This window comes from Triticum urartu, chromosome 5A (genome assembly GCF_056163025.1).
Source record: "Triticum urartu cultivar PI428250 chromosome 5A, HENAU_Tu73, whole genome shotgun sequence".
In the NCBI taxonomy this organism is placed as follows: domain Eukaryota; kingdom Viridiplantae; phylum Streptophyta; class Magnoliopsida; order Poales; family Poaceae; genus Triticum; species Triticum urartu.
In genome coordinates this window covers 393,771,737-393,786,193 of record NC_141877.1, presented here as the reverse complement: position 1 = coordinate 393,786,193, position 14,457 = coordinate 393,771,737, and the positions used below count along the sequence as shown (strand labels likewise).

At 52.0% G+C, this 14,457-nt stretch overlaps 1 protein-coding gene across 1 annotated transcript; it reads left to right on the top strand.

Moving 5' to 3' along the window:
• Positions 1-1,696: 1,696 nt before the first annotated feature.
• On the top strand, positions 1,697-3,651 carry LOC125509185 (uncharacterized). The gene has a single exon (XM_048674097.2). The coding sequence runs from the start codon at positions 2,116-2,118 to the stop codon at positions 3,385-3,387; it is 1,272 nt and encodes a 423-aa protein (XP_048530054.1). The 5' UTR covers positions 1,697-2,115; the 3' UTR covers positions 3,388-3,651.
• Positions 3,652-14,457: the final 10,806 nt, after the last annotated feature.

Genomic DNA, 14,457 nt, shown 5'->3' with positions numbered 1-14,457 from the left:
AATTTACGCTGACGCTTTCAGATGCGGAAAAATGTCTTTGATCGTCTCTACCATGGAGTCAGATCCTTTGATGACTACTTCATCTTGAAGAAGGATGTCGTAGGAAGGATTGGGTTCTCTAGTTACCATAAGTGCACATTCGCATCGCGAATGCTTGCATGTGGCACAGCTTATGATTCGTGCAATGAATACCTACGGATAAATGAGAGCACATGCGGAGACGTCGTTGTCAGATTTGCTACTCCCTTGGTCTCAGTGTTTGGACCTCAGTACCCGAGAGAACCAACTGTCGTAGACACCGAGAGAATCTTGGCAGTTTCTGAGGCAAGACGGTGGCCAGGTTTGCTAGGATCTCTTGACTACATGCATTCAAGATGAAAGAACCTCCCAAAAACTCTACAAGGGCAATATCGAGGTCATGTTAAAAAGCCACCATCATTTTAGAAGCAGTTGCATCACATGATCTTTGGATTTGGCGTGCCTGGGTCTCACGATGATATCAGTGTGTTGCAGCGATCACTATTGTTTGCTAGGCTGACTGAAGGAATGCTCCTCTTTGTAACTATACCGTCAATGGGTATGAATACAAATCTGGTTGATGGCATCTATGCTCAATGGGCTACCTTTGTCAAGACCATCTCTGACCCGGCTGGTTAGAAAAAGTCTCCCTTTGCCCAAAGACAAGAAGCAGCTAGAAAGAATGTTGAGCGGGCATTTGGAGTTCCGCGGGCCCGTTTTGCAGTTGTTCGTGCATCTGCTAAACAATGGAATCTGGAGACCTTTTGGGATGTGATGACAAATTGTGTTATCATGCACAACATAATCATGAAGGATGGGGGTGAGGATGTTACCGCAACACTTGAATTCGAGAACATGGGTGAGCCTATCGAACTTCCGGAGCAGAATCCTCCTACATTTGATGAGTTTTTTCAAATGCAACAACAAATTCGCCATCGAGCAATTGAAGAAAGATTTGATTGAACATATATGGATGGTTAAAGGGGACAACTAGTACATATGTACTAGTTAAATTCAAGTTTGAACTACTATAATTTGAATACTTTGTTTGATTGTAATATTTAAATTAGAACGACTGATGTATTTGGACACAATTTTTAGCTAAACCAAAACTAGATATGCGGCTATTTTGATCGTGCAGACTAAAAAAATGGGTGCGGACGTATGCGACTATATTGGATGGCCGTCTCCCGCATCAGTGTCTGTGCACTGGTCCCCCTCCCGGTCCGCAGACGGATACGGTGTCCGATTCGAGGGTCCTTGTTGGAAATGCCCTCATACTACATTTTAGAGGACATCTTTTCATGCACTCAAATTTCTTGACAGAATTTCTTTGTTTTTCCTTTGTTATCAAACACTTTCCCATCGAACCGCATGGGGATATATGGTTGGCAAACCCAAAATTCGCATGAACACTCTTCCATCAAAATTCATGCAGTTTTGTAATCTTACACAGGGCATGATACTCTATTCCTACGTTTTTCTAATTACTACGTTCTCAGAGGCCATAAGAAAATCATAAATCATGAAGATGGAGTATTGGTTTCCCGGAGACAAAACCTCCAGATCGCTGCGGCAGGGTCCAGCCATCGTCAGCTGCGACGCACGCAGCTTTTCCTTTTTCCCGGTGACTAATTATGGACGCGGAACAATGTAGTTCACCAAACCAGCACCGCACAGACGCGCAGAGCCAGCCGAGTCGCACTCGCGCGCGCGCGCACACACACACACACGCCGCAACAACAACAAACCTCCCCTCCGTCCGTCCCCTTCCTCGCGTCGGGGGTGGGTGGAACGTGCGCCGAACCAGCAGCAGCAGCAGCCCCCGCCCCCGCTCCCCCCTTTTATACCACGCCGCCAGTTCACACCAAAGCTTCTCTTCCTTCCTTCCTCCCTCCCCCCTTCGTCTTCCGGCTGGATCACGCGCGCAGTCAGGAGGGCCGGGCGCTTGTGGAATGGAAGATCCGCTCTTTTTAGCCACTTGTGGTCAGTGAGCGGTTTGGTGGTGGTAGTTGGCCTCGCTTTCTTGGAGGGTTGCACCAGCGCGTGCGCGGGGGAGGGAGAAGGACGAGGGCGTTGCTGCTTTTGTCGGCCGCCATGGACTCCGGCAACAGCGGCAGCCTCCAGTCGTCCAGCGGCGGCGACGACGACTTCGACTCGCGGGGCGGCGGCGGCGTCGACTCCTCGCCGCTCTCCGCGCTGCTCCGGCCCACGCCCTCGCCCTCCGCGGCCGGGGCCTTCTCGATGCACGGATCGCTCTACGGCCTTCAGGATTTCGCCTCCGCCCCGCCGCCGCCGCAGCAGCAACAGCAACAGCACCACCAGCAACACCAGCAGCAGCAGCAGGCGTCCTGGTCGGCGCAGTTCATGGCGGGGCCGGCCTCCTCGTCGTCGCGTGTCGGGCCGCCCGACGCGGGCATGGGCGGCGCGAGCGCGCATCAGGCGCCTGATCCGTCGGCTGCGGCTGCGACGGCGCCGCCCAGGGGGTCGCGGAAGAGGGCGCGCGCGTCGCGGCGTGCACCCACGACGGTGCTCACCACCGACACCTCAAACTTCCGCGCCATGGTGCAGGAGTTCACCGGCATCCCTAACCCGCCCTTCGCTGCCGGCGCAGGGGGGCCTGGTGGGTCTTTCAACTCCCGCTTCGACCACATCTTCTCGTCCTCCGCCCTCCGCTCCGCCGCCGGTGCGGCCGGCGATCCAGCCTCCTCGCTGCCGCCGTACCTCCTCCGTCCTTTCGCGCAGAAGCTCCAGACGGCACCTTCGCCTTTCGCGCCCTTCACGTCGCCGTCCTCGTCAACACCTCCGTCGTCGAACATGGGCATCGCCAATGCCAATGCCAGGGCGCCCGCCACGGCCGCCGCCACCACAACAGCGTCTGCCAATCAGCGCGGCGTCGCCGGAGATGACTTCCAGCTGACGTCCTCGGCGCTCCTGCGGATGCAGGACCACAGCAGCAACTACCTGTCTTTCCAGAACCTCCTCGGCTCCACGCAGCCTTCGTCGCAGCACATGTTCGGCGGCATGTCGCATGGTGCATCGAGGCTGCACGAGCAATCGCCGTCGGAGTTCATGCCAGGCGCCGGCAGCGGCAGCATGGGGCTCACCCACGGCGGGATGATGGTCTCGGAGGGGATGCACATGCACCAACAACAAAGAAGCGACGTCCACCAGGGCGGCGACGAGCTGTCGGGCGTGGTCCGGGCCGGCGCGTCCGGGAGCGGCGGCGGCAGCTGCAAGTTGAACTACCCGCCCCACACCGGCGCGCCATCGTCGTCGGCGGCAGCCAGCACCGACATGCCACCGGACGGCGCCTCCCGGAGCAGCCGCGGCGAGGGCCTAGACCCATGGCTTTGTACATCCGAGTAGTGAAGAGAAAGAGAAAGGTGCATGTTTTAGCCGCGCGCTCCCTGATTAATTTGCTCCTCGCTTCCGCCTCCATGCATCACAAACAACCAAGGTCTGGTTAATCATCTTTATTTAGCATTATACCTTTTGTTGCTTATTATCGCCTTCTATCTCCGTCACCATAGATCGGCCTTGTACATTTAAAACATCATCTTTGGTTCGCTCCTCTCTTAGATATATTACACATGTGCAAGGAGAGATAGAGTAATGGTGCAATTACAGACATTGATTTCTTGTCCTCTACTATGTACTATGTTGATCGGCACAGTGTGCGACCGAGTAGCATCACTAAAGCTGGTTTATCCGTTCTCCGCTCCGGCCGAATGTGCGCGTTGCGGTTGCGCGGGATGCCACCGCCGGGCGGGCTCCGGCGAGGGGGGAGTTCTCCGGCGGTGTGTCATAAAGAAAGGAGGAGGGAGAGAAGGCGTAGTTGCAGCGGCCCCAACCGTAACTCATCAAACTGCCAAACAAGTCATTTTCTGGTACAAAAACCAGCGAAAAGCCTCCAAAAAGACGGAGACAAGATGAGAAAGCTCATATCCTAGGGGGAGAAAGGCCGCTCTTTCTCTTTCTAGCTCTCGTAGCTTGGCTTTGGGTTTGTAGCTACGCTAACCACTCCACATGATGCAAGGCGAGGCCGAGAATAAACCCCGATTTGATTAATCTGGCGAGGAGGAGGAGGAGACCAACAACCGTACCTCCCCGGAGCTGACCGTCGTAGGCTAGCTAGCATTAAAGAAAGATCACGGCATGTGATGTGATCCACCGTCGTCGTCGTCTTAATCCGCCGCGATCTTCTTCGTTACTGATGAAACGAAGGCAGTGAGAGAGAGATGCCAGAGGTTTGGCGAGAAGGAGATCTTTGTTTTTGTTGCTAGGTGTCGACGAGGACGACGACGATGTAGAGATAGATTGAGAGAGAGAGAGGAATTGGCAGTGACAAGTTGTTGCATGTGTCCCCTCCGTGCCTACACTTGATTGCGGCCGTAGAAGGGAAGGGCGGGTACTTTCTCTTGCTTCTGTCCATGGGTTTGCATTAAATCCGGCCCAAGTGGGACGCCGGATTTGATCCCTGCACTTGATGGAGCCAGGGATTTTGGTTCGGATACGTACGTACGATGTCATTAGTGCCACGCAATTACTAACAAGGGCTCTGTCCTCCCTTCTGGGTACATGTACCTGAACTTATTATGACCTCGTCCCCGTCCCCGGCCTACTACAATTGCCTCTACAGGATCCATCCGGCCCAATCAATCCGCAATAATACACACTTCACGTGTTGTTCATTACCAGCTTGTGGCCTTGAAGCTAGTAGTATGCATAGCCTGAGCCTCGCTCAGACTAAAAATAATGTGATTATTGTGGAATTGTTGCGTGGCTGAGAGAGAGAGAGAGAGAGAGAGAGAGAGCTCGATTAGCTGCATATATTACTCTGAAAGAAACAATTTGTGATCATCATAATTCCACATGACAAGCGTTCTTGATACTACTACTAAAAAGGAAGATCTGCCATAAGGATGCAACTTTTGATGAGAAGGATAATAGCGGTGCTTACCCTAGGGATGATTAGCTTCCACATCGGTTGACGCGATGACAGTGATTACAATCCATCTAATCTAATCATAGGCCTGGCCAGGCCGGTGAAGCGAAAGCCAGATGCAAAGTTGAGATTATCCAGTTTTCAAATCCGTGAATCTCCCTCCACTCTTTCCTCTCTCTGCTGCTACTACTACGGTCCGCTAGCTAAGCTAGGGAAGAATTAAGCTGATTTGACACAGCGGAGGAGTAAGCAAGCAAGCAGGCAGGCAGGGATGGATGGATGATTGCTTCCACACCTCACCGTAGATTAGGAGTAGGGGAGCGGGGGAGGGGTGTAGCAACATGTGAGGGAGCTCTCTTGGCTTGGCTGGAATCATGTTCGGCCATGGCTTGGCAGGGAATAACTCTGTTCCACTGCAATGCAATGATGCCCCTCTCGCCCCCGTCCTCTCTCTTTCTTTCTCGCCCAAGTTGCTGCTTGCTCTCCTCTCCTCTCGCTGGGGCTGGGGCTGGGGCTGGGCTATGATCATGATGATGATCCTTCCTCTCTCGCACAGGGGGCCCTGATCTGATCCTGGACGGACGCGTATAATTTCGACCCCAACGTAACGTACCCAGCCCAAAAGTTAAGGGGCTTTCCAGTGGCGAGAGGCGAGAAAAGCCTGGCCGGGGCCGGCACGGGGCGGCGCCTCCTCCCCCCCTCTCTCTCTCTCTCTCTCTCGTGCATCGGCATACACTGCATGCTCTCCCTCTCGTCCTCGTTCCTTTCTTCATGGCTCTGGTCGATCGCTCTCATAGTTTTCCGCGCCAAATAAATGCCGGCAGGGCCAGGGGTAGGGGCCATTTACTCCCTCCGTCGCTACAGTAGTACTAGTACTCCTGCACCGTTTTGCGAGAGAGAGAGAGGAGAGGAGAGGAGAGGAGGGAGGGGATGAGGCAGCAGGGTGGGTGGCAGAAGTTCAGGGTTCAGCCCGGGTTCGCTTTGTCGGGTTTCGCCGTTTACGTGGTGCCGATGATGAGCTCCCCTGACACGGCGCAGATTCATTCCAATTGTAGCCATGCTGCTCTCGAGCGCCAAATCGGCCTTGGCTCGCAGATTTATTGAATGCTCCACAGATTTAGCCGTGGCTGATCCTGATCGGATCCTATAGATAGAAGAAGATATATATAGATCGTGGACGGCGCCGAATATCTATCTATCTATATCTATCTACTCTTCGCTCGGGGACGGACGGAACGGGCGAGCTATTCGATTCGCGCCGTATCCTGCGTGCGTCCGGCCCACGGATGGATCGCGTTTATGCTGCCAGCCAGACAGCTATGCGCGTGCGTCACGGTCAACAGTGGCTGCCCACCTACGCGGCTCCGTGCGTGCGATCGATCCACCGCAGCCGCAGCGTACGACCGGCCCACCCTGCGCTGCGCAGGGGACAACACAGGGAGCCCCGTGCCCGTGCCGGAATGAACTCAAACCTCATGAAGCACCGCCACCGGACGGCTGGCCGACGACTTCCCTCCCTGCCTGTCCCGGCCGGCATCGGCGCACGCCCCGTACGGGTGCGTATAGGGACGCGTGCGTGGCTAACTACACGGTGTGCGCCGCGCGTGATGACGCAGCCTGCAGCAAGGAATAAACGAGGGTGACGCGACGATTGTATCACCGTTCGCGGTCTACGAGGCAGCCAAGACCACCGGCCGATCGCCGATGGTGACTTGACATGCCCATGGCGTACCTCGGCTCTTTGCCCTGCCGAATCGGACCGGAGCCAGAGCGTCACTCACACGGCGATGGGTGAGGTGGATGACGGGTGAGGTGAGGTGAAACCCTCATGCCAGCTCCACCGCAAGACCCTATCCTGCCCGTCCGTTTGGGGTAAAAGAAACAAACGAAACGGCCCAGCGCGCGGTCGCAAACGGACTTTTGTCCGTTTTGTGTCCGCTTTCGCCCCATCCGTGGCTCAAGTTTGCGCCATTTTTGAAGTGAAACGGACACCACGCGGACGCGCGGGTCGTCTGCGCGTGTCCTCTCCTGACCCGCCCGTCGGTGGCACAACGCAGGCCTTTTTCTATCCGCCCCCTTCCTCCCTCCGGCCGCACCCCCTCCACTCTTCCTCATTCTTCCCTTCACCGCCGTCGCCGCCGCTGCCATTGCAGCCGTGCAGTTCGGACGCGAGCTCGCCCAACCCCTTCCCCTCGGCGCTGCCGAGCTACCCAACCACGGCCACCTGGTTTGCACACCCGCCGATCGGTTTTGGGGCGGATCCGGTCGGTTTTGAGCTCGGCCGGCTATGGGAGGCCGGGCCGCGCCATGGACTGGCCGGGCACCTCGCCGGAAGGCCATGGCAGGGCCGCAAGGCCACATGCAGGCAGTGGCTCCCCCTCTAGCCGCTCGGATCTGCACCATCGGTGGTCCGCCGACAGATACACGAATGGCGGCCGGCCGAGCTCGGTGCTTGCCCAAAAGCTCGCTGGCGCACCGTTGCCACTCATTAAGTGCGACAACTGCCCAATCGTGCGCCGCGTGTCTACAACGCCGGAACATTCCGGATGGGTGTTTATCAAGTGCTTAAACGATGGGGTATGCGCTTTTTTTAGCTTCGGTTTGTGCTCTAGATTTGACTAGTTGTGCTAACTTCAAATTTTGTTGTGTAGAATGGATGCAAATTTTGATATTGGGAAGAAGAGTACATCGATATATTGATAGAGCGAATTTTAGTACATGTTCGTGCACTTTTAGCTAGTATAGAGGCTGTAAATGGGACAAGTGCACTTGTTGCTAGATTAGAGACTAGACACGAGACTAGGTGTGAGGAGGAAGCAACATCAACTTCTGGCTTGAAGAAGAAAGGAGGATGTCAGATCGAGCCTCCTCCTCCACAGATCAACGAGTGCATCGAGAAGGCCCTAACCCAACTCAAGGGAGCAGTTATGGAAGTTGAGTATCTTCTAAATGTATTTTTGTGGTTCTTGTTTTCTTTGGTCTTGCTTTACTAGTCAAAATATGATGATGTATTTTTTATGTACCAAAAATGAATGATAAAATAGAGTTAAGGACTTGCAAAGAAATAATACGCGGACATGATGTGGCCGGGATGCGTCCGCGTGCTGGACGCACGACCACCGTATCCCAGGATACGCCCGGATACGACCCTAAATCTCTACCCAGACGAACAAAATTTAAATAAAACGGACATTCGTTTAAAGTCGCGCGATGGAGTTGGCCTGACATGAAGTGGACGACGGACGGAGAGACGGGCTGCGCGTGCGCCGCAGGGACCGGGCAGAGAGCGGTCAAGAGACGCTCCATCGACGCGACCGTCCGCACCACCTGTCTCTCTACCGCTCGCTGCTGCTGCTGCTAGTATACGAATGCTATTTATTTTACCCTTTTTTATTTCGAGCTGTTCGCTTCTCTTTTTTTTGAACATCGAGCTGTTCACTTCTACTACGTATTAAAACTATATAAAACTATATAATATGGAAATACATTTCATGGTGTATTTGAAAATATTGATTTCATATTGTAAATATTGATATTTTTTAATATAAAATTAGTCAAACTTTATTAAACTTGACTTTGACCAAGCTTTATATGCAGACTAAAACGAAACGAAGGAAATACTATAATATCTTTTTGAGAAAACTAAAAGGATTTTACTCCCACTAGTGCGTGTCAGACGGCTCTGGGCCGGGCACAGCCATCATGCCCGGCTTGACCCGGCCATGTGCTACCTAGCTGCTTCATTTTCTGTGCAACGTTGTTTGTGTCATAGACACGAGGAGCAGGTGCATGCTTGGTCTGCTAGGGTGGTGCTACGGTCAGACCTTACTTTTCAAAATATATTATGGCCCTACTCGCTCGTTTTGGGTTAGAAATTGCTATTCCTACGAAACGGCTTCCATGAAAAAGCTACAACCTACTGTGGGAGAGAGCCAATAACCGCCCAAACAAAAAGTAGCGGGCAAGAATTTTGTGAAACTATTGCGTAAGAATAGCATCGCTCTTTGGGGTTTAAGAAAGGACCAGTTCTCTCCGGGATACGGCGGGAAAACCAAATTGGGAATTTGAGTTCAAAAGAAGCCGGCGAATGTGCAGTGTTCAATTCCGATTAAATGAAGCATTTGTTTGCTAGATGCCCCTACCGTCCTGTTTTGATTGCGTTAGAGCAATTTTAATTGGGCGATTCATTTTGTCCGCGGACGTCCGTTTGGATCGGCGCGGACATAAAAGTCGGCCTAACGCGTTGATACAAACGGACGTGCGTCCGCCTTTTGTCCGCGGACGACCCATTCTCAGTCCATTTTTGAGCCGAATTTGCGTCGACGCGGACACGAGACGAACCAGTGCGCGCTCGCCTTCTCCTCCTTCCGGGCCGGCTGGTTGGTGGCACCTTGGCCTCTTCCCATCCAATAGCAAACCTTCACCCACCTCCTTTGTCGTCGCCGCCGTCGCCCATTTTTTCTGGTGACTCTGCCAGCTGCCGGCGCCGCAACATCCGCTCAGCAACGCCGCCACCTCCCACGTCGCCCGCCACCGCCGTCTTGTCATCGGGGAACAGACAACTTCCCAGTCCCGCTCCCCCCCCCGACATAGCCGTGACCACGACCAAGAAGTCGCCTCGCCGCCCCGGCCAGATCCTCACGGGCACGCTCGTCGGACGCCGGCAGGGCAGCTAGCTGGTCCGTGCGCGTCGCGACTCCCTTCGCCAGCTGTCTCCTTCGTCGACGCCCGCAAGTTGTTCGACAGTTTGCCAAGGTACACAATGGACTCTGCCAACGAGTTCTTTTTTCACAAATTCCTTTGCAACTCCGACGATTCGTCTTCGGATGACGAGGAGGAGATATTGGCTGCCGTGTTGGTCCATCACCACCTCAATAGCCAACGGCCGTTGTTCCGTGGCTCCATTCCGGGCCACCTTCCGGCGTTGAATCGTAACCGAGAGAGCGGCCATCTCCTTCTTTGGAAGGACTACTTTGATACAACAAATCCGTTGTTCAAACATCAAAAATTCCGGCGGCGTTTCCGTATGAGTAGGCATCATTTCAACCATATTAGACAGGGGGTGGTCGGCTACGATGACTATTTCGAGTGCAAAGAGGATGTCGTTGGAAAGATTGGTTTCTCCACTTATCAGAAATGCATTACCGCCATTCGAATACTTGCATACGGAGTGCCTGGTGATCTCATTGACGAGTACGTCCATATGAGCAAGTCTATGAAAGTGCGTTAAGTCGACTAGAGGGAGGTGAATAGGCGATTTTTGTGAATTCTTCACTAAGGAATTTTAGGGTGAGGAAATTCCTAAGCGAAGAACTACTTGCAGCGGAATAAGTACTCACATGTAGACATAACGGAGTAGTAGCACAGTCATCATGATGAAATGAAAACAAGCACAGAGTACAGAAAGCGTAAACACGGGATAAGCAGGCTGAAGACAAACTGACTGAAGAAATTGAGCTGAGGAAATTGAGAAAGTCTTCAGTCAAAGTCTTCAAACAGTAACGATCAGGTACAACAAACACAGAATGAGGACATGAAAGGGTTGAGGAAATAGAACCAGTTAGCTCGGTCAAGACAATGATTTGGTAGACCAGTTCCAACTGCTGTGACAGTTGTACGTCTAGTTGGAGCGTCTATGTATTCAAACATGAGGACACATAGTCCCGGACACACAGTCCTCACTGTATTCTTCTTGAACTAAGGTCACACAGACCTCGTCCAATCACTCGTGGTAAGTCTTCAGGTGACTTCCAAACCTTCACAGACTCGGTCACTCGGCGATCCACAATTTCCTCTTGGATACTCTAGACCATGACGCCTAACCGTCTGGGGGATGCACAGTCCTCAAAGGTAACAAGCGTCGGTTCCACACAAGAACAATCTCTTCAGTGATGCTTAATCACTTTGGGTTTGAAGGTGTTTGGTTTGGGGTTTTGGCTTTTTCCTCACTTAATGATTTTCGCTTGAAGTCCTCGGAGGATGGGATGCTCTCAATGACAAGTGTCAGTTTCTCGCGGAGCAACCAACCAGCTAGTGGTTGTAGGGGGCGGCTATTTATAGCCTAGGGAGCAACCCGACATGATAAGACATAAATGCCCTTCAATGATATGACCGTTAGGTGGGTAGATATCTTGGGACAGCTGGCACATAGCACAACAATGGTCGGAAATCCGAGGTTCAAATTCCTCAGGGCTATCATGTTCCTTACTTGTAGTCAATCCGCACTGGCGAATTCCTAACTCCTCAGTCAGAACAAATTCCTCAGAGACCAGAAGATCTTCGTCTCTATCACTGAAGAAATTGGCTAAACTGTATGAGATTTCCAATGGCATCACTCGAAGGGATTGGTAGGTGTAGGGTTTTGAGATGAGCATCACCTGGAAACTTTTCCTTAGTTTTACCTCGACCCCCTTTAACAGTACGGTGTTTCCTATGACTCAAGAAGGAGAAAATGAAACTACAAAACAAAAGTCTTCATGCTTCATGCTCCTCACATAAATACCAAATCTTCAGGATCACACCAATTTCTTCACTTTCAAAGTCTTCAGAAAAAACAAAGTCTTCAGTTGAAGACATTCATTTTTAGGGGTCGACTTTCTCTGTAAATATCAAACTCCTCATAGACTTATAGACCTATGTACAATCACAAATACATTAGTCCCTTAACCTATAAGTCTTCAATACACCAAAATCACCAAGGGGCACTAGATGCACTTACAATTCCCCCCTTTTTGGTGATTGATGACAATATAGGTTAAGTTTTCAATGGGGATAAACATATGAAGTGTAAATACTGATATTGAGGAATTTGATTGCAAGATATAGAAGAAACTCCCCTTGAAGATGTGCATAGTGAGGAATTTGCTTTTGAAGCAATGCACATTTGAAGAGTAGAATCATGGAGATCTTCCCCTATATCTTGTAATTCATACACGCATTTAACATATGGTATGAAGAATTTGAAATGCATGATGAAATATGGTGGCTGATGTAATTCAGCATGCGTGCATTATCATGCATGATGAAATAGCATGCAGAAGAACACAACAAAAAGTATCAGACCACCATCGGACTTAAGTTTACAACTCAATCCAACAAATCTTCAGAAGAACGAGAGTTGTAACTTAGCAAAAAAACACCCATATAAATAGACCCGCTTGAAGACTAACTCAAATCCCCCCTTTGTCATCGAATGACCAAAAGGGATGAAAAGTGAGGACTAACACCCCTGAAGAATATCATCACTGAGTCGATGGAGGAGCGCCAGCGTTGTTGGGGTCGGTTGTTGAAGTAGGGCCTGTTGCAGTGTCGTCCAAGTCTTCATGTTCACCAGTCTCGCGCGATGAAGAATAAGAGCTGGCCACCAACTAAGGAACTTTGACCTTCTTGAATTTCTTAGAAGGTGGCTAAGATCAGTCAAAGTCCTGCTTGTAGCCCATCTTCTTGAGGTCATGTTCACCGTAGAGATGAGTCAGAATAGCCCAGGTGCGATCAAATACTCATGGAGGTAGTAATGGTTCTTCTTCACTGAATTCTGAGTGATGGTCATTGGGGGAGTCCTGGATTAGGGGGTGTCCGGATGGCTGGACTATACCTTCAGCCGGACTCCTGGACTATGAACATACAAGATTGAAGACTTCGTCCCGTGTCCGGAAGAGACTTTCCTTGGCGTGGAAGGCAAGCTTGGCGATACGGATATGTAGATCTCCTACCATTGTAACCGACTTTGTGTAACCCTAACCCTCTCCGGTGTCTATATAAACCGGAGGGTTTTAGTCTGTAGGACAACATACAGAACAACAATCATACCATAGGCTAGCTTCTAGGGTTTAGCCTCTCCGATCTCGTGGTAGATCTACTCTTGTACTACCCATATCATCAATATTAATCAAGCAGGACGTAGGGTTTTACCTCCATCAAGAGGGCCCGAACCTGGGTAAAACTTCGTGTCCCTTGCCTCCTGTTACCATCCGGCCTAGACGCACAGTTCGGGACCCCCTACCCGAGATCCGCCGGTTTTGACACCGACATTGGTGCTTTCATTGAGAGTTCCTCTGTGTCGTCGCCGTTAGGCTTGATGGCTCCTACGATCATCAATAGTGATGCAGTCCAGGGAGAGACCTTCCTCCCCGGACATATCTTCGTCTTCGGCGGCTTCGCACTACGGGCCAATTCACTTGGCCATCTGGAGCAGATCGAAAGCTATGCCCCTGGCCGTCAGGTCAGATTTGGAAGTTTAAACTACACGGCTGACATCCGCGGGGACTTGATCTTCGACGGATTCGAGCCACTGCCGAATACGCCGCACTGTCACAACGAGCATGATCTAGCTCTGCCGCCGAACAGTGCCCTGGAGGCCGCACCCGCATCGGCTTCGACCCTTAATTCGGAGCCAACTGCACCGACCGAGGATGGGTGGTTGGAAGCCGCCTCGGGGGCTGCGATCCCAACGGCGATCGAGCCGAACACCAGCCCCGCACTCCGCGAGACTCGTGACTCCAAGGAGCCGGACTCCTCTCCGAACCCCGAACCCTCCGCGCCCCTGCCGATCGAATCCGATTGGGCGCCGATCATGGAGTTTACTGCCGCAGACATCTTTCAGCACTCGCCTTTCGGTGATATTCTAAAGACACTAAAGTCTCTTTCTTTATCAGGAGAGCCCTGGCCGGACTACGGTCAGCAAGGTTGGGATACGGATGATGAAGAAATTCAAAGCCCACCCACCACCCACTTTGTAGCCACTGTCGACGATTTAACCGACATGCTCGACTTCGACTCCGAAGACATCGACGGTATGGACGCCGATGAAGGAGACGATGAAGAACCAGCGCCTATTGGGCCCTGGAAAGCCACCTCATCATATGACATATACATGGTGGACGCACCAAAAGATGAAGACGAGGAGCGGAAGGACGCACCTAAGGCTTGTTCCCTCGAGAAGCAGTCAAAGCGGCGACGCAAGCGCCGCCCCAAATCCCTCCTCGATAGAAATAACGATCACACAGACCCAGCGCTGGAGCAGGGTGAACCGCTGCCGGACAACGGCAATCCGGATAATCAAACTGAACAAACAAATTCTATCAAGGATAATGGTCCGGACGACATAACGCCGGACAGGCACCCGAAGCAGCAGAATGCCCGTAAAAGGCTTGTTGCCACCACGAGGAGTCTTAAAAAGCAGAAGCAAAGGCTCAAGGCTGCGCAAGACACACTCCAAATCAGATGGAGTAAAATACTCAAGACAGCAGCGAGGTACTACGACAATCGCCCCTCCAAGAGCTACCCAAAGCGGAAGCTGCTACCTGAATTCGATGAGGAGGCCTCAGACCCCCCACAACCAAATATCAAAGCAGTCACCTGGCGGGATAGACGACCCCTCTACCAACACAGAGCGGCATACAATGCCACTCACAATACAACATGCGACCCATGCGAGGGCTCGCACCCAAAGGATGGCGCAACAAGATCCATCTATGGACCACGCAAGCGCG

What these genes read in the sequence shown, in the direction of transcription:
- LOC125509185 (XM_048674097.2), top strand. Translation starts at nt 2,116, where the DNA reads ATGGACTCCGGCAACAGCGGCAGCCTCCAGTCGTCCAGCGGCGGCGAC.